General features: G+C 52.3%; 2 protein-coding genes across 9 annotated transcripts in view; one reads left to right on the top strand and one right to left on the bottom strand.

The window, feature by feature from the left end:
• The window catches only part of LOC126867527 (uncharacterized), a 74621-nt gene that overhangs the window by 12025 nt on the left and 39063 nt on the right, over positions 1-23533 (top strand). For 2 of the 7 annotated variants that reach the window (XM_050622085.1, XM_050622084.1), the window contains exon 1: positions 1819-12614. The exons of 4 other annotated variants lie outside the window; for them this stretch is intronic. In XM_050622085.1, coding sequence (XP_050478042.1) covers positions 7787-8761 — 975 coding nt within the window. In that variant the 5' untranslated portion in view covers positions 1819-7786 and the 3' untranslated portion in view covers positions 8762-12614. Of the gene's footprint in view, positions 1-1812; positions 12615-23533 lie in introns of those variants that run through there. One more of the 7 variants, XR_007690336.1, reaches the window with a different exon arrangement.
• The window catches only part of LOC126867509 (hemicentin-1), a 37277-nt gene that overhangs the window by 9361 nt on the left and 4383 nt on the right, over positions 1-23533 (bottom strand). Inside the window, exon 1 of one of the 2 annotated variants that reach the window (XM_050622046.1) lies at positions 439-664. The exons of the other annotated variant lie outside the window; for it this stretch is intronic. Within the exon in view, the coding sequence (XP_050478003.1) occupies positions 439-664 (226 nt within the window). Of the gene's footprint in view, positions 1-438; positions 665-23533 lie in introns of those variants that run through there. 2 annotated transcript variants of the gene reach the window in all.

The raw sequence follows: 23533 nt of genomic DNA, 5'->3' as shown, positions 1-23533 counted from the left end.
CGCACAAGGTCGTAACTTGTAATCAGCTAGAAGAATATTTGCGTACTTCGATCTATACGTGAACGTTCGAACGTTTGTCGATAGGATTGAAATCGCGCGCAGAGTTTTCATTGGTCGAGGAGGCGAAAGGAGGCCTTCTCGGCCTCGAGCGCGGCCCAGAACGGGTTTGTTAAAAGGACGCGTAACAAAACTCGCTGCAAACTGCGACATACCGACACGGCACGTCGCGAGAGTCGCGACGCCATGCAAGGGCTCTCTTTCCAATCGTTTTCTTCGCCGGCCGTAAAACCGTTTCGTCATTCACGATGACACGATTCTCCGTAGGAAAAAATCTACCATCTTTTTCCTTTTTTCATCGAGAGAAAAGTAGGGTCGACGAGTCTCGACGCAGGCTATAAACGGGGAACGAGTTTTTTCGTTTCTGGGGAATGTACTTACCGGGATGCAGCAGCAGCGAGGTAACGACGATAATTACCGCGATGCTCGGCAGTCGAATCCTATCCATTCTATCGGCAAAACGAATTCCACAAACGGTTCGAGTGGAACGGAACAACGAGAGGCGCAAATTGCGCGACTCCATTCGCACTGGAGGACAGAGTTCCGCGTTGCAGCGACTTTCACCGAGAAACGACGGCGGTGCGCGAGTTTTGCCAGCACGCGGCATCGATGATCGTATCGATCTTCTCGATCACGCTCGTCAAATCACCAAACAAACCACTGCACGCATAACTCGATATTCGTTCTATTCTATCACTCGTTGTTTCACTCTCGCACCTTCTCTTCGCACTGTATCTCTCTCCCTTCGTCGAAATCGGTAAAACAAAGACAACAACAAGCTTCATCGGTCGCGATTCTTCTCGAATTCGTATGCGATCGACGTTTTCGAACGAGTCACGACTACCTGGATGGTAGACCCACGCGAATTGTTTCACGATCCACTGGCTCAAAAAAGTATCCTCCCATCGTCTCGGGTGCCCGACGCTTGGGTGCTTGATGGTTTCTCACTCGAGGCGATTTCTCAACAGCGGCATGCTCGTTGCAGCAGGTTCGCCGAGAACGACGAGGCTCGCACGGTGATTTCCATCGCGAGCATCCGTCCGTCCGCGGGACAGACAAAAAAGGAAGGTTTGCGCGCGATTTCAAAACGCCACGTTGCAACCGTCCGGCCTAAGGCACTCCTTTGTTCCGCTGGTGAGACTCGCAGGTATTATGCGCGTTCTCGCGTACCACCTTCGGTACGCGGATCTTCGTTCAACCGCTCCAACCTGCGATACTCGATAGCCACCTACGTGCTCTGTCCTTCTGTTCGTGAAACTTTACTTTCCCCTGTGGTTTTCGCGAGACGGTCAGTCGATGCAAAAATAGCGAGGGACGAGCGAGGAAGCGAGGGCAACGGGACGAAAATAAATCGAAAAATGTGTCAAGATGGAGAAAGTGTACGGCGAAACGAATGTAAAACTTGCAACATGCGAATAAAGACACTGTTCTGTCCTCGGATATCGTACAAGTCCGTTTTCAGTAAGAACACTATAAGGGTAACGTATCCGTAGGAGCGTTAAAAAATTCCAATATCAACTAACATTCACGCAAACACACTCGACAAGGGTCGCGCGACGACTGAGCTTGGGGTCGCGTAGCATCGGCGCTACCCCCCACCGGTCGGCTTCTCCCCGATCGCCGCGTCCCCCACTACGGTTTGGTGCGCGCGTAGCGCAGCGCGCAACGTACAACCGGTCGTCGTTCGTTCGTATGGATATATATGTATAGGACGATGGTGTCGGAGGTGGTGATGGTAGTGGCGATGCTAGTGGTGACGATGATGCTGGCGATGGTAGCCAAGGTGGCAGCGGCTGGACGGAAGACGAACGGCGAACGAACGTGTTCGAAGAGGACAGAGAAAAAAGGATCGGAGGGAAACGCATAGGGCATGATGAAGACGAGGCAGAATAAGGTAAAGCCATTGAGGAGAAGAGAGAAAACGATGGTTAGAAAAGGTTGGAAGCGCGAGAACAGCTTGCCCCCACCGACCTATGCGGCAGGTGGTTCTTACCGCCGTGGGCTAGGCCCAAGGGATTGCCAAACCTTCGCGCGGCCGTCTGTCGTTGAGCTTTTTCATCGGCGAGCCTGCTCTCGACCCCCGCGCAATTTTTTCTCTCTCGAAATAACCGCTAGGAACGACGAACGACGACCGAGGAATTTAACGAGGACGAACGTCCTGTTTAAGGGTCAACTTCGCGGCTACTACTCCTCAACTGGAATCGCGAGGAATCTTAGCGAGAGGGTACATTGGTCGCGAAAAGAGAAGAATCGCGACCGGTGGTTTTTCGACGGTCGAAGGACACCTCGGTGCAGCAGGTGTCCGTTTCTCGACGATCGCTCCTCTCCACCCGATTTACCACGCTACCTGCCTCTTACTTTCGGCCAGCTGCTCCTCCATCCTGCGGAATTCTCTATTTTCCTAGGAATAAATATTCCCATCGTTCTGATGGTCGAAGGATGCGTTGGACGAAAGGTGCGCGGACATATGGCTCGCGTGAAAATCGACGTTTCCCACACCCGCGCGCGTTCACGTTCACAAACCGTAAGAGGAGCGCTGAACGCGATCGAAGGGAAGATGCGAAGGATGAGAAGGGGTACGAAATGAAATCGAAGACGGGTCTCGAGGACGAGAGAGGCCGCAAAGGAGCGGGTCTCGATTCGGATGAAAGGCGGAGGACTCAACCAAGGGGAAACGTTCGTTGTTCGACGGCGATCGGTTTTCGGCTCGGGTTGAAAAATCGGGCGGGCGGTAAATGGTAGACGATCAGGTCGAAGTTTGCACGCGAGACGCGTCAAAAATGCGCTTAATTAAATGGTAACGATTGCCGTTCGCGAGCCGTTAACGAACCTTCGTAGGAACGGTCAGCGGAATAAGCCCGGCGGAATCGTCGAAATAATTGCGGCCGCGATAATTGCGCCTCGATTCGAACGATTCCGGGTGGCTCGCGTCAGCCCCGCGGCTTCTCCAACTTTTCACCCATTGATTAAAAGCGCGCGATTAAACCCTGTGTCATTCTCAACACGTTGTAAACGTCTCGAGTGCCCTCGTCTGCGCGATTGGATTCGATCGATGGCGTTGCTTCTTTCCATTCGCGCTCGTAAAACCGACGCTCGATCGTACTAAATCTAGTAGATCGAAACGACCGAATCGTGAGTCTTCGTGTACGCGAGATCCGTCCGGCCTGGAGTTTCAAGCAAGGTTAACGGAGAGTTAGCCCAGAGAGAGAAAAAGAGAGAGAGAGAGGAAAAGGCAAGCAACAACGACGAAGTATGGTGGCAAAGAGGGCAGCCGGGCCTCGCACAGCATCCCGTGGCCGCCACGTCCAGTCACGCGAACCATTAAAGATTCAAAGCCCGGAGGCCGAGCAGATGGTCCCCGAACCGAGAAACGAGAATCGTGAAGAGATCTCTGCCAAGAAGCAACAGCCCGGACTCGGACTCGGACCCGAAAGCGGCAGCCCAGGAATTACTAGGAAGCGGCAACACCGCCGGGCCGCGGTTACGTCCTACGGTCGTGCCGGTGACCGAGAGCTCCGACCCCTTCTCCACCTCTCGTGCCCTCCGCGCCAAACGCTTCCCTCGAACACCGCCAGCTTCTTTTCTACGCTTACGTTCGACGACGAGAACCTCTCTCTCCCCCCTCTCGTTCACCCTCTGTTAAGTCCTCTGCATCTTCTTTTTCTTCCTCCACCTCCTCCCTCTTCTCTCCTTTTTTGCCTTTCAGAACCATTCTCCCTCCCTGCCGCGTCTTACCTGACGCTCTCCCGGCACAGCGCTCGCCCGCCTCCTCTACCTTCCACCAACCTCCCAAACCGCCCGACAACGTCGCCTCCGCGATCTCGCAACACCGTCGGGGCCTCTACCATTGCCAGAGTTGGCAACGTCGCTACATCGGGCCCCGATACCGTGCCTCAGGCTCAGCAATGCCTCTCCGCTCTCTGCTCGACTTTCTTACCGTTACCATTCTAGCACGTGCATTATCGGCGCCAGCCTTTGTTCCACGATTAAACTCGATCGACTCGACTAGCTACGACGAGCACGTCGTCCGAATTCACGATGACGCGCGGGTCGTTTCGTTCGACAGACGAGCGACACTGACGACACGGTATATATGTATACGTCGAATTGGTTCCAGAGGTCTCCTTGACGTCTCGATAAGGAGTATCTCGCGACGTGTTGATCGATGACACTCGAACGTAATTCTAGAAACGGACCGTTCTTGTTTATCCGTTCCATAAATCGTGGCTCTCGACAAACTCTCGCGGGACGTTTCCGTTCCCGGAACTCCTTCCTCCTTCGAACAGCTTAGCCCTTTACATCGCTCTACCGCTTAGGTATTATTCTTCGCTTCAAATGACGCTTCGAGTGCCTATTGAACTCTTTCAAGGTCTAATTGGAGTCTAGATTACAGGCTCTATTAGTCCCACGGTTCAAAAGAATAACCAAAGCAAAGTCGAAAACCTGTCGCAAATCTCATAGAGGATAAGCCTCCATTAGCAGGGACTCGATATTTCCTAAGCCGGTACCATTCCTTTGTCTCGTCTCCGCAATAGGATAGAACTCGGTCCAGGCGCTAAACTGGCCAGCTTGGTCGTACCTGACTTCTCCCTCGGTTCGCGCATCGCAACGGCATGGAAGCTACTTACGTGCAGCTCCGAAGTAAGTATCTTTGGAGAAATACCGTGAGGTATATAGAACGCGTCCACCCACGCCCGTGAATACGACTGTCGCGTAGTCGCTTTCCCTGAACACTACCGTCCCCGCCTTTCGCCGACCTTGGAATTCCTGATTCTCGAGCGTCGCTCGTTCACCGCCGACACGGGTAGCCGCTTTCTGCTCGAACAAATACGAGGTTGCAGCGTCGCCGGAGTTTACACGATGCAATGGACACGCGAGGTTGTGCGTACAAGACGCGTATACCGCTAGGCCGATACCGATATCGGGTGGACCCGTTCACGGCCGCGAATGTATGTACGCGGACATATGTAAGTATTGTGGAAGAAACGGTCGGTGTCCCGGTTCGGGCGTTAGCGTGGAAAAAGAAAAACGACGACGTGGTCGAAGGCACTGGAAGAGGTCATGCACGACGGGTGGCGCGAGAGAGGAGAGGCTGAGTAAAACCGCATGGCCCCGAGAATGGCAGCGTGTAACAAGAGGCTCTTTCATTTCGTGGCCGCAGATATGGCGGCCGGATCGGCGACAAAAACTTTTTTTTTCTCTCGTCGAGTTCGGAGAGGCTGAGAGAGCGCTTATCGCACGTACGACGTCAAGAGCATTCCTGGATACTGTCTTGGCGAACGAGCGCCACATACTGTGTGCAGTTCGACGTGGCGTTAAACGACGAACCAAGACGAGGGCGGAAAAAATGGGGCGCGCGGCGAACGTGTCAGAAATGAGATGCAGTGGGGGGCGGCGAATCGTCTACACGCGCGCCGACCGTAGTCGAAACTGTCGTTTACGAAATGAGAAAGAAATGTAAACTATGGCCGGAGAACCGAAGGGAAGGTGGAACGGGGGGACGCGAGGCCGATAAGAAAGAACACGTGCCACCTCGTTAAAACTCGTCTAGAGACCGGATATCGCAGTGGTCAGGACGTTCTGTTACTCGGTAGAAATAACAGTGGCTGCTGTTTTGGAACGAAAACCGCGCAAATCACGGACCCTGGTTACAGCCTATATTTGTAGACGAACCGCGACGGACCCCTAGGGCGACCGGAGGGCCACGGAGGGCCGCGGAGCGAAAGCGACCGGCCAACCGAACCAACAGACGGCAGGAACGCCGAACGGACCAGAACGAGAGAAGAGGACGGAAAGGTCTTGGGTTCAACGTTTCCTAAGAGAAGATCGAAGCTAAATTTAACCCTGTTCGCGTCACGGTACGCCAGATACCAGAACAGCTTCCACACAGAACACCGTCAAAATTCTCTTTGATTGGCGTTGTTCGATCGATGCTCTTTCTACGTAAACTCGGTAGCCGTAGGCGCGACAAAAACGAGACACGGTAGTATACGTAACTGGCTCGAAATGCGTCTTACCGCGGCGAGCTCACGACGCGACAAGACGGGGGAAAGAAGGTCACGTTTCCGCGAAAAGACGACCTACTCTACTATCTACTATCAATTCCCGTTTCCACCTCTCTGTCCTCCGCGAATTATAGTTTCTATTTCGTTTCTACACATATGGAGAACGAGAGAGCAAGAGAGAAAGACGAGAGAGAGAGAGAGAGAGGTCTTGGAAAGAAACAGTCAACAGGATGCGCGATCTAAACGAAGGGAAATATAGATGGAGATATTTCGATAAGAAAGTCAGGACAATTAAACAGTGTTGAGCGATCCACTTGAAAGAGAAAATCTCTGCTCTAGTGTTCTTAAGCAGGAGTCAAAGTCTGGGCATGTTGAGCCAGAGCGATAACAGCGGCTTTCATTCGACCTGCGATAAGGTGTCGCACCATGCTAGGTTTCTTACGCCTGGTGGTATTGCTTACCACATTTCCCGCCTCGTTTATCTTTCCATGATTGCTTTTTTCTATAACACCGTCGCCTCTCGATCGCCTCTCGGTCTCATCGAAACTTCCGTCGAACGTGAAACGCGACGTCGTGACGCGCGGCACGGGATTCGCAGCTCATCCTTCCGTAAAACAACGTACTTTTGTACACACGTCCATGGTATGTGCGCGTACATCGAGGGACTTGACGTCGTCTTCCAACTCCCAACAGCGAAGGAGCGTGGGATACATTGGAGAGCGTATCACGTGTCCTCTGTGCGCGTTACTACGCGCAACACGCATCGCGTACGAGCCGTGTGTATGCGTAATGTACGTAGCGCGCGTATCTCCGCACTGCTGCGTGCCTACGTGCCTGTGTGGCTGCGTGCTTAGAGAGCCCACTGCTCCGAAGGTTTCCTTTGTGTCCCCTTCACAGCATTTTTTCCTCGGTGGAGAGTGGTCGAACGTGACCGAGCGATCTAAACGGTCTCGACGTCAGGACCGGTGGTTGTTGTTGGCACGCCGCTGTTTTGACGGATTGCCGGAAAAGTAACGAGCACCAGCAGGGTTTACGAGCGTAACGAACTCGCGTTTCCCCACCGACGAACGGGAGAAACAACGAACAGGCTAGGACAATCGGGGCTGGGAAAAATCCAGATCGTTTCCGCGTACGGATACTTACACGGTCGAAACCTTTCGATTCACGTCGCTCGATTGTTTTATCGTCGTTGCTATTGTTATTATTATTATTATTATTATCATTGGAAAACAGGGAAGGTATCGCAATTAACGATAGATAGCATACAAGGCGAGTATCTTCGACGCAGCGTACAGGCGAAACAGTGATCAGAGCTATTCTGTTTCTCTCGTTGCTCGTTAGCCGTGAAAAAGCCATCGGAGCCAGCTAATCGTGACACGAGACTCGCATTAACCAAACGCCACGCGATCGAACGAAGAAACTCGTGCTACGGCTCGAACGACTCGCAACGAGGCTTTCGATAACGAAACGAAACGCTGACTCTATTCTAGAGCATATTACCTAACTTAACTGTTTCGTTCGAAGCCAAGCGTACCACAGCGAACTTTGTACAACAAACTCCAAACAACAAAGTGCATTTTTAAAACGAACCGTGGCCGATGTGTCGCTCGTAAATCTGTTTAGAGACACGCTGTGATCGAGTGGTGGAAAGAGGAAAAAGGAAAAAACATAGTTTCGGGAGGAAAAAGAAGTAGTTCGCGAGTTCGGTAGCCTGTCTCGACGCGATGACACGAGAATACATGGCACCTCGCGCGACGATTTATCATCGAGGAACGCGGAGATGCACGCCTGCCTACATAGTCTCCGATTTTTCGTCTTTCTCTTCCTCGCGGAGCCACGTTATCGCTGAAACATCTCTGACCGCACGCGAGCCACGTCCAACGATCGATTTCCCGATTGGAAAACACGACGCACCGTGTTCAACTATTCCTTATCGCGACTGTTCCTCCGCTCCCGAAACTGTACCGGTACTCTGCGAAACTGTGCGAGAAGTTCGCAGTTCGCCGGCGGCACCTGTTGCACGGATTTCCGGCACGTTTTCCGCGTGCGTTTGTGCGCGCGCCCTCGTGCACGAATGCAAGAGAGAAAAACAGTGGCGAGGAGGAACGAGGAGGAGAGCGGATAGCGGATGCGTCGTCGCGCGATTAACCAGCTATTTTTTACTACGTTACGTCACACTTTTTGACGCGTGTTCTGCTACGAATCAGCCGCCATCGATTCGAGCTAACGCGATTTCTAACGTTATTCGGTCGTGCCTCGTGGCACGAGATAGAAATTCAGTGGATATTAAGATCGGCTCTCGATTGAGTGGCGAAATAAGAACCGAAGGAGAGGCAAAGGGGGAGGGAGGGGGGGATTCGCGATATTGGGACGACGTAAGCAAGTACGCGCGAAATCGATGGCACTCAAGATCGACCGTTATCCGGGATTTCCTTGACGTGGAGGAAACGCGGCGAGGAGCGAGTGGAACGATCGCAGGCTGTTGCGTGCGTGTATACGTGCGACGAGGTGCGTGGAGAACCGAGGGTCTCGCATCTGCGAACCAGTCACACCGGTCCCACTTCTCTCTCATTGGCGTAGCAGCGGAGTTTTCCGAACTAAATTGCCTGCTAGCGAGTAGCGCTGAACGCGATTCGCAAACGGAGCGATTTAAAGGGCTTCGGGCGAGAGGCACACCGATCCACCGATCGAGGTCATAGTATCGTATCATTAGTCCGAGAAAGCCCCTTTTTTGTTTGCCCGTTTACGTGGAATCGAACGGGATTAAGCCAACTGTTGGTTAACTGTCGGAGTAATGCAACGTCTACGAGTAATTAATCGTCCAGGTTGGAGGTAAATTTAATCGTACGAGGTAATTGCCAGATTATACGAGATCACTATGCTTAACTTTGTCGCCCGGGACGATCGTCCTCCTCTATTTACAATGCTTAAGGAAACGTTTGCTAAACGACGAAGATTCCACACGACGATATTAAAGGAAACGATACCTTCAAACTTATAAGCGATCGATCTTGATTCTGCCTGCATAGATCTTTCCATCCAGCGTGGCAAGAAATCTCGAATCATGCTTAAATCCAGCGACCTTCGAAATCGGCGCGTCGTTCACCTCGAGTTCCCTCGTTGCATGGTAGCATGGTAGGAATCGCACGATCACCGGGCACAATGCGTCACGAGTTGCCCTGAATTTTCCGAGTGAATCGCTTCTCACGTCGAACGGAAAAGAACGCAGGTTCGGTCGACTAAGAAGGCAGAGGAAAAGCGTGGAGAAGCAGTGTATTCCTGCTCCAAATACAAGCACTCTCGTTCCATCATGCTTTTAAACGAACGAGGATGGATTTCTCGCTGACGTATTTTTTTGACGGACCACTTTTTCGCATGCAGGAAAATGCGCGCTATATAGTGCAAGTCCGTGGCCCGTTGTTGCTTCTTCTTCCTCTTTGGACGACAACTTTTCCCCGGCTTCTCCGAGGTTGCAGTTTTTGTCCGCGTCTCCGTTGTTCGTTTCTCTGGCTCCGGTCCTCCACCAGACCAGTTCCCCGATGTTTTTGCGAGCGTACAGGGCAAAGCCTGGCTCGAGACGGAAAATTCCTGATGAAAACTGAAAATTCTTGGCTTTGCGCCATTGGATTCCAGTCGAGCCGGTTGCCGCTCCTACCCGCCGTTATCTACTGTCTCCCTCCCTCTCCTTTCCTCTCCGTTTATCCGCCCCCTTCCTGTCTCTAGCCTTTCTCTTTCTCTCCGTTTTGTTCCTAACCTATGCCTCTTCCTCTTCGCTTCTGTTTCTCCTCTACGCTCTTTTTGCCGTTTCCCTCTTGTACCTCCGTTCCTCCGGAGACCTTCCAGCCGACGAAATATACCTTTAGCACTCTCGACTACTCTCGGGTCCCGCACTAGCAGTGCCTCTCGTTGTTGGTGGTACGCGTGACTCAATTCCGTCCGATCTTTTCGTTTTGGCTTTTAAACGGGCTAATCGATGCGCGTTACTTTCGCTGAATTCCTCATCCCACCTTTTCCTGTTCCGTAATTTCCTATCCGATCGCCAGCACTTGGGCGAGGATCGCGAATGGGTGATGAAGAACTTTGAGGTCTACCGGAAAAACTGTGAGATCGATGTCCGTCGAGGTTGGACGAGAACGCAAATATCTCGTCGACGAATATCGGTCTTCCTCGACGAACGAAAGTTTTTCGATCCAACGGTAGTGAGAACACCGGTATTTGCTTGCCAGCACACCGGGAGCACTAATAGCGGTTAAACGGCCGGTTCTTAGCTCCCCAATTGCAGCCTTATGGAATACTATCGAACAGAGTCCTCGTGAAAAGTCTACCTCGACTAATTGTTCCCCGCGCACCACCATCGACACTCGGCTATTACGAGCGTTGACCCGCTCGATCGATAGGGTCGCGGCCAATAACGCTAAGCTTCCCGATCATCGAGCCACCCCGTGATCTCTGCCAATGCGGTTTGAGAAGAATTCTAGAGGCTGCGAGCGAGGAACTTCTCTTTTCAACCGCGATTCTATTCCAGGAATCGAACGAACAACACGAGCCACTGTGTTCGAGCACGATCGCTCGCCGCCAAGTGGGCCTGCGTCGGTTTTCGGCTTCCAAGAAGGAAACGAAAGTACATATAGTGGATCGCGAGCTTGCTCGATACGTAAGAGAGATCGTGTTCGACGCGCCTGGTTCGTTCACGCTTGTTCTTTCACCGTGAGCTCCTTATTTATGGGCATTGCATTCGCATAGTTACGCAATCCGGGTGTTTATGGTCGAGTAACGGCACAACTTACTAGGCCAGTCACTACTCGGCTCCGTTGTAAACCCGTCTAACACCACCACAACTCCGTCTCCTAAGTCCAGGCACTGGTCCTGAACTTTTCCTAGTCGTGCGTCTGGCGGGTAGCCTCGCGCGATATCATCGGTCGAGGCAGCTCGTTTTTATAAAGCAACGTACCGCGGACGGTGGTTTCGCGTAAATTTCAACGGGAGCTCACGTTACTCCATCGTGGGGCGCTAGGAAACTTTCCGACGAGCTTTTCTCATCGGGGTGTTGTTGCGCGCGAACTCTGGGAAAAAATGAGCTGCAATGTTGCTTCGCGTCCGAGGCGAGCGAAGGATCGTTATGCTCGAGCACATCCACCCGCCAAAGAAGTTTATCCCGGCTTTTCCTTGCGAGCGGGAGGAAAAAACGATCGCGAGCGCGGATTAAAAGAGTGGCGTGGGCGTGGAAGGGTGGAGCGCGCGGGGACGTGGATACGACGAGAAAAAGAGAGGAAAAAGAAAACGTGGACGCGAGGAGCCAGCGCAGCCAGCGTAGGAAGACGACGAGGCAACCGTCCCGAACCGGGCGGGCAATATCGACGCGGCGAACCGTTCGGAGCGGCACACCGCGACATACGAACGAGCCGAGTAAGCTCGATAAAACTAGTTCTGTCGAATAGCTCGAGGATATAGCTGCCGTTCGGACCCTTTGTTCTCGTTTATCGAGCTATTCGCGGCCGGTCTCGCGGTCGCGACTTTCCGTTGAGCTCCAATCCGCCCGATCGCGTCATTCTCGACTTCCTCCGGTTGAGTCGTTAAGACTTCTTCTTCTTCTTTTACTTCTTCTTCTTCTACTTTTACTTCTACTACTTTCACTTCTTCCTTCGCTTCTTCACCTTTGTTCCGTCAACTTTTCCGATAGACGAGAAGAATACGAACAAGAGACGGTTCACGCCTTTGCGCGTCCCTATGCCGGAGGGTGTGAGTTCGAGTGTGAGGCAGAGGGAGGTTGATAGTGGCGGGTGAAGCACGAGAAAAGTTCCGAGTGCGTGTCGTTCTCTCAATAAGGCGAAGGACATGGCGCTTCCCTACGTCTTCCGTAAACTCGACGAGGAAAAGGGAGAGAGGAAGCGGAGAATCGGGCGGAGCCTCCGCGAATGCTCGTGTCTCCAAGGCCTCCAGAGGCGACGAGCGAGAGCAAGAACGTAGGAAAGTGTTTATCCTTGAGATTGGACGTTCCGGGAGCTATCCTCGTAATCCCCTGGTGGCAATCTCGTAATCCTGCCGTATAACTTCGCCCCCGCTACTCTCGATCTCACCGTCCACCGATTCGCCAAGACGCACCTTGACTATGAGGCCAGGGATATCTTATCCTATTTTATCCGAGATTCGGGGCCATTGTGCCCGACTCGATATTTTTCACTCGTTTTTTCGCCCGTCAGCTCCGACGTCCTTCCTGTCTTTCCTCGAATGTTCCCCTTCGAGCACGTTTTCCATTTCTCTCTCTCTCTCTCTCTCTCTCTCTCTTTCTTTCTCTCTTGCTCTTTCGTTCTCCATATGGTGTAGAAACGAGGTAGAAACTGTAATTCGCGGAGGACAGAGAGACGGAAACGGAAATTGAGGAGTCAGCCGTGGATATCGGAGGAAAACGCGTTAATCGTCCCGAGATGAAGCTTCCGCGTGCTTCTGTGAAGAAGGAGGGTCACTCGAGCGAACGACTTCATCGCCGGCTAACTAGATACTCCGGTGTCTCCCTCTCCTAAAACTGTGGCGGCCACTCCGACTTAACGAAAGGTAAACTTCTCTAGCAAGAACAAACTTATCCGGGCCGCTTTTTGTCCCATTCCAACATGATCTTCTACCCCGTTGAACCGGTCTTCCGTGCTGCTTAAGAAACACGGTTTCACCCTAATCGACTCGTTCCGGGCGACCCATCCACCCGTCACGATCGACTACGGCCGACATTTACTTGACGTTGCTCGTCCCGATTCCAACGTCTTACCACAGCGGAACGGTATTCCGTCTTCGTCTGTCGTGTTCGGTCATACGATCGACGTTAGACGAACAAATGGAACACGTACTAGCCTTCCTCGGTCTCCAGACGTATTCGCCGCGAATCAATAAGGCGAACCACCGATATTATATGCATAAAATTACGAGTTATTATCCGGTTCCAACGAAGGGACAGGATTCCACTTTCGCATCAACGAATAATCACCGTCTGGCTGCAACTGTGTGGGTTAACACACGAACGATGAAGCAATACTTCCACGAAAACAATCATCCGATGTTTTTCGAATAATCGATAACCAGACCCGGCGTGTACGAAGATAATGGTAATGTTAGTAATATGCAACTTCCAAAATTAATAATCAGATTGAAGATCCGAAATTCAATGTTCCATCGGGTGTATTAATACGATATTCGCCTCCGTTAATGCAGAAACTAATCGTTACTGTTAAAATCGGTAATCTTTTTAAAACGTCGTCCAACGAAACACGCGACATAATATCGTTATCGCGCACGTAGTCCGCGGGTCGGAAGTATGGGTTTTCCAACGAGCTTTAAACCCACTTCCGGTTCGGCGTACGTGCACGCGCGGATTGACGTCCAAACATCGCACAGCGGAGATTTAGCGCGACGCGGGATCGAGGGAAGGCATAATTCGATATCTCGGCAGAGACGTTTATGTCAACTAACTGACAATGGACTCTTCGTTAGATTACCAGCTCCGGTAAACGTACTTGTCGGCAGATTATACCGGGGATTAAGCTAAACTTTGTTATTTCGCCTTGCATCCTAGTCTCCCCTTTCGTGTTCTCCCTCTACGAGCGATGCTCTTAATTTAACGATTCCTCCCCCGCGACTTTGTTCAAAGAAACCGAACCCTCGTTACGAAAACAGTCGGACGCAAACAATTATGGAAATTACCGATCGTTTCCATAAAGGGTGGCTTGCCCGTTCAAAGAGAGACGTCGATCCTTTTAGCCGAGATCGTCGAGGACACGCGTTACCGGATAATCGGAGGGAACCACGCTTCCTCGCAAAAATCCCTGGGAGACGTTTAGCCGGGCGTTTAAAGGGCGACCTCGTTTCCCACGTCTCAATTCGGTCTTTCAGTCCGACTCGAAAAAGAGTTCGCAGCCGTTACAAAGATAGCGGTAACTGGATTTAAACGATCGGTGGCCGATCGATAAGGTACGCGCTCCAAATCTCTCAGGCAACCGGTCGCTTCGAGTCGACGTCAGCCGACGTCCTTTGAGAGCGTTCCCGGAAACTTTTTTCCCTGGCAGAGAAAGAAAAAGAAAGGTTAATTCTAATCGTGGCAACGTAAACGAACTGGCGAATAAAGGCAAAAAGAACCGAGCTACTTTCCGACCCCGCCATTCTCGACCCACCTATCCTCTGTCACCGTTCTCGCTGCCTCGACATTTATTTTCCCGCACCGTCTTCTGCGGGTCTTCCGTGTTTACCGTACGGCCTCTCCCTGGACTTTTTTCTAAGCTCCGTATATCGTATATCCGTTTTCGCAAGCTCGCGCGCTGTTGTCAGACCCGCGTAAACTGTTCGTCGAACTTTCGACTAAGCCCCGAAACGAGACGTATCTTCCGCGATCACCCAACTCTCCGCGCTGCTAACGATGTCCAGAGGCTAAACCACCGAAAAACGGCGAGCCGTGCCGTGGTCTCGACGAGAAACACCGCGGAAGTTGCACGAAATTAGAGGTGAAGCGCCCGGGAGAAGTGGGAAGGCCTGTCCGATGTGGAACGGGAAAAGGGTGGAGCGTAAAAAGGAAGCCAGCGGTGGGTCCGGTGGAAAAAGTTTGAAAAAAGCGAGCAGCACGGGAGAGAGAGGTCGGAGTAAAAGCTTGTTTCTGGCGGCATTCGCGGGTGCTGCTCGTGGCATTAATATGCATTTCGTATCGTTACGGACGAGCTTGTGGAACCGTTTCCCGCGTCCCTTCAGCTCGCGTGTATCGCATCGCGGATCAGCGGGAGGCTGTTTCTAGTTAACGAATCGCGGCCTTCGCTCGCGAGAGGAACGCATGACAGACGTTCGTGTGGTACATGGCTGATATCGTGGTGGAGATGGTAAACGAGCGAAATAGAATAGATAAAAGAGAGTTCGCTCGATGGTGGTCGGCTCGTTTCGGGCGTCACAGACCGTGCACAGACGATCCCGTAGGGGAGCAGGAGGCATGAGGCAGGAAGCAGGGGCAAATGGCAACCAGAAAAGCAATTCAATCTGGAATCGGCAAGATAGAGGCTAACCGTTGCGGCTGCGCGTCCGTTCCATTACCGGTTTACGGGAAGAGAAAAAGGAACAGGGAGCTCGACGGTGGCAGCGGAGGCAGCGGCGACAGTGGTAGCCGGAGAGTGGTTGCAATGCCACGGTTTGCCACGACGCACGGCTATTGTCACGGATAATTGCACGGCTAGTTAGCCGGCTACGCGAAGCCACCTCGTAAAGCCCCCACCGTCTGCGAGACCGAGGGACGCTATCTCGTTTCCCTCTGTTAAGAAATTTTCTTGCAACGTTTACGCGCGGTTTATCTATTCGCGTTCTCCGCTGGAGATTCGCAGGGAACGGCTTGCTTCCGCGTGTTGCCCGAGCGTAGACGGGAGAAGCGACAGAAATCGTTTGTCCCTCGTGCGCGATACCAGATAAGCCACCAACACCGATTCTATTTGTTGCCGCTTGATTCTAAGACGAAACAAAGGCGCGCGTTCGCCCATTAGTCGGTGCCTCTTGTGGAAAACGAAAACGACGCACGCGGATTGCAGAAACGAGGAATCGGTGAATGGCGTACAGAGGGCACCTGCGAGCGCCGCTGCATAGGTAATATCGTCTAACGGGGCAATGCGGGATAATAGAGGAATTAAAGTTACACCACGACGCGATCTCCTTCGAGCGTAGCCAAGGCTGATGGTTTCGCCTTACGCGGTTTCCGAGAACTATGCGCCGCAACGCGGATGGAATTTCCTCGGTGTATCGCGATCGTTGTCGACGACGACGATACAGCGGAGAACCTCTCCTCTGGAAATCCCGAGGTTCTGTCATGAGCATCAGCTTTTCTCGTCGAGGACAGCGCGCGTACGCGTCGCGGATCACGGATGAGCTGCAAGGCAAAGGGAAAAAGAGAGAGAGGGAGGGGAGAGAGAGAGAGAGAGAGAGAGTCAAGAAGGACGGATGGAAGAGAAGGGAGAGGAAAGCTTGTTCCTTCGGGCTGGAATGGGAAATGGAGGTTTTGGCTGATAGGAAAACGGGCGCACAAGACGCGAGCGCTCGGTTACGCGTTTCCGATCCTTAATGGGTTTATACAGGCAGTAGCATTCTAAGTTCTCCGTCTACGTAATTCGAGTCGGTTTAACAAGTTTTCGGAGACATCCGCACTAGTTGAAAGTACGATCGATCCCTGGCGTATACACGTCTTTACCGATGCTCTCTGTGTATCGCGGCGTTTCTACGCTCCGAAAGAGGCCCGAAAACGTTTTAGCTTTCGGTTCCTAACATATATCATTGGGTAACGCGTTTCACGTGCTCGACAGATGTTGCGCGTACAAGCCGCGCGTTTTGCCGTCGCACGTTCGCTCGTCGTCCTAGTCATCGTCGTCAAGGGACGACTATTTGCGTTCGACCCGTGCCGTTTACGTCACCGTGAAACCCGATAAAACGAGAAAATAGAAAGAAACGGATAAAAAAGAAGAGAAAAGGCCGACATACGGGTACAATTTGGTATTAAATCGAACGAGCCCTCGCGTCTATGATACGAAGCGCCGCTTATCCCGATACCGCGAGTGCATCGAAGCGGACCGGAAAGCATCGCGAAAGGACGGAACGGTTAATGCTCGGGCATAAATATCGAGGCTCTAATTACGTCGACGAGCGTGCACGCGCCGCACATATACCGGGCATATTCCCATCGAATTCGTAATTATGGGCTTAATTGAAAACGTGCCGGCCATTCTCCGTCAGCCGGTCCGCGCCGTTACAAACGCGCTACCTCGTAATTCCTAAAAACAAAACTCTACCGTTTCTCTCCCTCTCTTTCTTCCGTCGCGCCTCCTCCTCGTCCTCTTACTTCCGTTCCCCTACTCTCGCTCTTTCTGTCCCTCTTTCTCTTTCATCCCCCCCTCCCCTCGATGTTTCCTCGACTATTTCGCACTCGACATGTTCGCGAATCGCGTCGCGACACCAAGCCATCCCTATGTACGATACACGAACGATGACCTCGATGGAAGTTACGGTACCGAGACTGCTACCGTGGATCGCAAGACCGGCCGCGAGCACCGCCGCACGGATTCGGGTCAACCGAAGCTGAACGAACTCACGAAACGCTTCGAACGCGCCAACGTTGGCTCGCCACGCACGACGCTTCTCTCGATCAGCCGCGAACGCAAATCGGAATGGCAAACGCGAACTCGCGGTACTCGCCGATTTTTCCGAAGCTGCCCCTGCGACGAAAAAACACGAATGCAAAGCGACGGCCGTGTAATTTATATCCGGGAACCGAGCCAAGAAGCTGCCGGTTATCCCTCGGATCTCGTAAATCTCGGCGGAGCTCGTGTGTGCGCGATCGGTGGAAACACCAGGCTAGTTCGTCTGGCTTGTCCACGATTACATCCGTTTCGACGGATAGGAGGATCGAGTACACGCGTCGCGATGCAACGTAATCGACGCGCTCGACGAGCAGCTCGTGAGAACGGCCCGTTTGGGTTAATGGCACTGGAGGAAACGCGCGAAGTCGAGGGTCGTTCGTTTTTTTCTCTTTCCTCTTTTTTCTCTCTGTATTTCGCGTCCTGTCGTCGGTGTTTTAACGCGTCACCGAGTCAAACGTCGAAGACGAGAGACTGTTTACGCCGTTGAATAGATTTCGAAAAAGAGTGAAAAGCGATCGAGCGATGGAATTTTTCAGCGAGTCGAATAGAAAAAAAAGCGGAAACGATCCTTTCTGGCATTTTTTAATAGTAAGCTCCTTGGAAGCGGCGCGAGTCGGATTCTCGTCCGAGGGAGGATGGAGCGGCCGTTTCGCAAGAAAAACGAATTCCTGGCTGTGTATAAGTCGATAACGCGAAGGGAGGCTACGTCCTGTGGCGGAGCTTAGCCGCGTCGCTTATAGGTATATCGTAGTCTTTGATCTTTAAAAAGAATTCAATTTGCCTGGAGATTGAACCAGGGTCACTGAACCGCGTGCAAACGCCAATCGTTCTTCCCGAGTGCACAGGGGCTCCTACCGTGCCACGGATCCACCCCACCTCGTCACTGACGGCAGAGAAACCGACCGTTTTCCTTGAAAAACCGTTCCATCGAATCACCCGTGACCTGCTCCTCTCCTTCGTTTTTCATCCTGTGACCCCGTTTCTGTGTCTTAATTGAAAATGAACATTCAACTACCCTACTGGAGCGCGGGTCCCTTTACCGTTCGTTAGCGGCTCAGAAAGAACTCCGTCCGTAGATTCTAACACGATCCGACTCGATTTAAAAATTTTGAGAGGCGCCGAACGACGGACGAAGCTCGAGCGAAGAACGTGCGATCTTCTTTCAGACGGTGTCCACGCGACTGGAACATGTTCGAGGAAACGAACGGTGGACATGAAAGAAGCTGACTCGAAATCGAAATCCGATTGGAAACGTCGCGGCCGGCTGTCGCGTAGTAGACGCACGCCGTCTACTCGCGACGTAACCACGATAGGGCGCACGTAGCTTTCGAAATATTCGAAACGGAAAGACCGTAGGGAAAGAGCGGCGGACGACCTCTTGGCTGCGCTTATACGCGCATTTGCATAATATCGGAATATCCTTAATGGCGAGCTGCGCCACGCAGCCTTCGAGAAACACCGATTCTCCGGGGTGCCGTGAAACTTATCGCTTCTTAACCGACGACGACGACGACGACGACCACGCGTCGATCGTTTCCTCTCTTTTTTGTTCGTTGCGGTCGTTTCACCTAGTCGCTTCGCCAAACGAATGAGAGACGCGAGACGAGAGTTAGGTAGTAACGAAACGCGGCGGAATATCCAAGGACGGTTGAGTAGACGGATATCTATTCGGCTTTCGCCGGAATTTCGCGGGTAAATTTAACTCGGCCATTCGCTCGTTTCTAGCCCGCCTCGTAATCGCATTAGCCCGGAGCTACGCGAACGTTTTTTCACGTGGTTCGTTGAAAAAATAGCGCCGCCGCGAATAATATCGTTCCACGGTATTTGCCGGGCGCCGCGCAATCGCGAATACGCTTCCCCTCGAACGCGTTTCACCGAGAGAACAAGGCGTAGAACGCGCTACAACGAGCCAAGAACGTTTTTCCAGTCCCAGATTATCCCGATCCTTTCGAATCTCGTGCACACGTCTGATACTCCGGTGATTCTCTCGCAAAAAAGGATCGTTCGAGCGAGCTATGTAATTTCTTTTGCCTTCGATTGTTCTCCTCCGGGGAGATCAGCAAATTTCGCGAGATCAGTGCATCCATCTCCTGCGGCCAACTTCTTCTTTACGACGATATTATTAGCGAGCTGCTGGTCGCTCGCGTGAGACAGTTTCGACGAAACGAGCTGACGAGATAACGCAGTTCGCCGTCTGTTTTCGTTCATCTGAAACGTCGGACCGCTCTCCCTGTCTCCCGACTTCCAGTGTCCGACTCACCACCTTCCACGAGTTTGGTTTTGCACGATATCGGATATACGATCCGTTTCGACGTCTCATTCTTTTCTCCTCACGCTCGTTCAGCCCTGTAATTTACGTCCACTCGACGAATAGATCCGTAAAACTGCCCCGTCGCGAAAGACACTTAATTACCGTCTACAGGCAGCTGGTGTTATCTCGCGGATCACCGTTCCATCCCTTCGTTACCTTCTCGAACTCGATCATGGAAGTGCTCGCTCCGTAACACGCGACCAAAAGGGATCCACAAGCAGCTTCGCTCCTACTTTCTCGCTTTAACTCTGTGACCACACATTAGTTTAATGCACGGGACGCGTGTCCGGTAAAATTCTAACGGAGCATCGGGGGAAAATCGATACGCGCTAACGAGCAGCGAAAAACTTTCTTCCGGCTGGCGTTTGCACGCTCCTGCCTCCACGGTGACCGGCGCGACGGCGGTTGTGTACGCTAGTTCGTCGAAAAGAGCTTCCAAGTTGCCGCGAATACGGTCACGAAGGAAAATAGGGAACGGAGAGGGAGAATGGGGGTGAAAGGTACGAGAATGTCGAGAGTGGCTCGATTCTCGAGGTTCGGCGGGGTAAAATTCGAATATTCGAAAGCACGACGGAAGAAAAGTAACGGGCGGACGAAAAGGCGCAGGGTGTCGTGCGGGCTGACCTCCCTTCGCGACACGAGCGCGTATCGGCGACAAGGGTTGACCAGGAATAATTTCACTTTGCGGCCGCCGATAAGCCCACGGGTGCATGTTACCCTACCCACGTCATATGATTGCGGAATCGCGTGATGCTCGAGTCGCGGTAGCGTACCATGGTGCGATGCGGCGTAACTCTAGAACGCGTAAGCTCGGCCCTTTCGCAGCCGCTGAAAGCAACCCCCGATGGGAGGAGGAATGAGTACAGAGAGGGTCGTAGCCGAGCAAGCAGTTCGCGATCATCGACGGTGCTCGGAGGTCGTGGACGAGCCGGATGCCTCGCAAGCCAAACCATCGACTAACGCCAGGCAAAACCTTCCCATTCATCGAGCAACCTTCTCCAGTTTTCGATCGCATCGCGCTTCACGGCATGGCCGATCTCCCGCTAGCGATAATAACGAAATGTACGTCGAAGTTTTTGTGCACCGCTGGCGAATCGTTTCGTACGATCGTCCAAGAAGACGATGACGATGCCCTGGCTGGTTTTCCTAGGACGATCGAAGGCGAACTCGGAGCGAATGGCAAGGATTGTTCCGCCAGGAGGTCGCGTAAATACGCCTCGTATCGATAAATCTACGAGCGGGCACCCATAAATAGTCGATACGTGTAGTCTGGCTGCTATATCGCGATACACGCCGGCTCTAGGTGAGACTGTCTCGCGAAAGGGTGGCGGAGGCTGTGAGTTGGCTGCGGGCCAGCAGATATTTTCGTAGTCCTGGCCCCGCTGCTAGCTGTATGCGTCCAGAGTAACCCCGTCGCTTCCCGATCGGTCTACTTAAATCACTGGTAATGTACGTGGTTCGATTGGGCACGGTAGATTCGAGCAGCCCTAACGGTACGACGGCGTAGAACGGAAGCCTGACGGATAACCGGTGGATGGAGAATGAATCTGCCGTCGTGCTCGCCTTCGCGGCCTCCTCCGATTATGTCTATAGTCTCTACACGTGGCGTATAGCTCGGCTGGGTATAAACTATACCACGAAACGTTCGAAGCTACTTCGATTGAAGCCAATGACTCGCACAAAGGCGGTGGCGAATCACGTGAGAGCGCAAACGAGGCTGCAATCGGACAACGAGACCGGCTTTAGTCGCGAAAGGAACACGAGAGATACGCGTATACGAATCCAATTACGCGGGATGAAGACTTCGCGTACCCTCGGTCCAATTAACGGGAAAACTAATTTCTGCGCGGCGGCGAAATCCGCGCTCACCGAGCTCCCGCGTATTTTTTCCTCCTTTTGTCCTCGGAAAAGCCGCCGAGGACCGAGATCCCCGCTTGCCTCTATCCTTTATCTGATATATATATATACATATATATATATATATATAATTTTTTCTCCCCTTTCAGTTACGTCGACCGGCGGCGTCCCGGTCCCGATTCAGCGCGCCGTAATACGCGCGGTCGCTCGCTCGTTCCGCTGAATTTAATTTAGCACTTACCGTATTGCGCGGGGCACAGCTAACCGTTTAACCGCCTAACGCCTTTGCCAACTTGGAGGGAGTAACGGCCTGCGAATTTTCGTGGACGCGGGCCGTTTTCCATGCAGCGTGGCGGCCTCGATTCTCGTGGTTGTCGCGTTGAAATACAGTGACCCTCGAACGCGTTCCTCTCGACCCGTTCCGCTCGACGAAATCGTCGCTCGATGTGCGAGGCGGCCCGATTTTTCCAGGCAATCGCTTTTCCCTTTTCTTTTTTCCATTTGCTTTTTCATTCCTTTTTTTTTTTTTTTGTTTTCCATTCGACGATATCGCTTTCTGACCGGCCGCGTCGATTTCACCGAGGCTTGGATTAACGGTTAACCGTGCTCGCAAAACGAAACCCTCTAAACTCGCAGGTCTGTTTGTTCAGTATTCGTTTCGTCGATGGAGAGGCTCGATGGGCTAGTCTGCTTTTTCGTCGTCCGCGAGATTATTGCGAATGAACGGACCTCGCACGGTGATTGGTTCCGGCTCATCGGTTGCAACTATTCCGCGTATCGAGTCCGAAAAAAGGAGAAAGCGATATGGAAATAGCCTCCATTATGAATCTCGTAGCTTCTCGGGGAATCGCTCACACCAACTTTCCATCGATTAAAGCGTTAATTTCAAGAAAACGCGCTCGCCGTAATCACGATCAACCTGCAAGCCGTTCTAGGTCACGTTTCCGGCCGGTTTATCCCGCATATTTTCCTCGCACCTTTTTCCCCGTGTTCACGACGCGACGTTTTGTGCCTGACGTAACCTGAAAACCAAATTACCAGAGCTCCTGTGCTCGAGACGCGTAAGAAGTCATGAAACCTGAGCTTGTTTATCGAGGAAAATCAGCGGAAGGAAGAGAGACGCAAACGCGCCGCTGCAACTATCACCAATCTGCCTCTCCCTCCCCGAAAGCGCCATTAAACGCAAGCGATCCCAGCCTGGCTGGCTTTTAATCAGGCTAATGCGTAGCGTCGAGTTATTCCGCGGCTCGTTTCCCTTTCGCGTCCCGTCCCACGCGGATATCGAGTAGCCCGTGCACGGCGAAAATCAAATGCGGCCGCGTCCGTCAACGTCGTTTCTGCGCCAAACGAGGATCGCGAAACGAACAGAACGTATCACCGTCAACAAGGAGAAGGGAATCGAAATTCGCGAGCTGAGCCTCGTTATGATATGCATAACGAAAAGGGAGGTTGTGGCTCTCTCGATCGGGGAGGCCACAATTCAGGACGATATCGGTCGGTCGACGAACAACGAACGTCGAAAACGAAAATTTATTCACGGAGGATCGTGACAAATATAAATCGTCGTGAAACCAAGCGTCGCATTAAAGACCAGTACAGGGGGAAGCGACGTCGTTGCAATTTCGCAGCAGTGACGCTATGCGCTTCAGAAGGATTACATTTTTAATAATACGATGCGCTCGTTTCTCACATCTGTCTATTAGGAATATAAAGTCGACCGAATTTTTTAGTCTTTTAGTTTAATCGCTCAAAATCGGAGCGACGAAAATAGCGCAATCGTTGATGAAATTCGTGATTCACCTTTTTTTAAATTCTATCCTCGTTCGATACCGGAGGGGTAAAGCTTTTGCTACTCATCGACGACCTTTAAACGAAACGAAGTAGCCATAGAAATCGCGTTATTTGGGTTACGAGGAAACCCGACGAGGTCAGAGAGGGCCGTGCAGACGATTCGCGAGTAAATCCGCTTTGCCTGGAACGCGAATTCCTGACGCGACAGCATTTGCCGCGACATGCCGCGGTGTTCTTCGTACAGCCTGGGATCAGCTCGCTCTTCCTGCAAACGAGTTCGCGGAAGAAGACGCAGCTTCCCTTCCTGACCAGCTGCACGGTTTTCCCATAATACGCCGCGACGTCTTTTCACTCGTAAACTCGGACTATATCCT

This window comes from Bombus huntii, chromosome 7 (genome assembly GCF_024542735.1).
Source record: "Bombus huntii isolate Logan2020A chromosome 7, iyBomHunt1.1, whole genome shotgun sequence".
NCBI classification, from domain to species: domain Eukaryota; kingdom Metazoa; phylum Arthropoda; class Insecta; order Hymenoptera; family Apidae; genus Bombus; species Bombus huntii.
The sequence above is the reverse complement of the archived record's forward strand: the minus strand, read 5'-3'. Positions and strand labels throughout refer to the sequence as shown.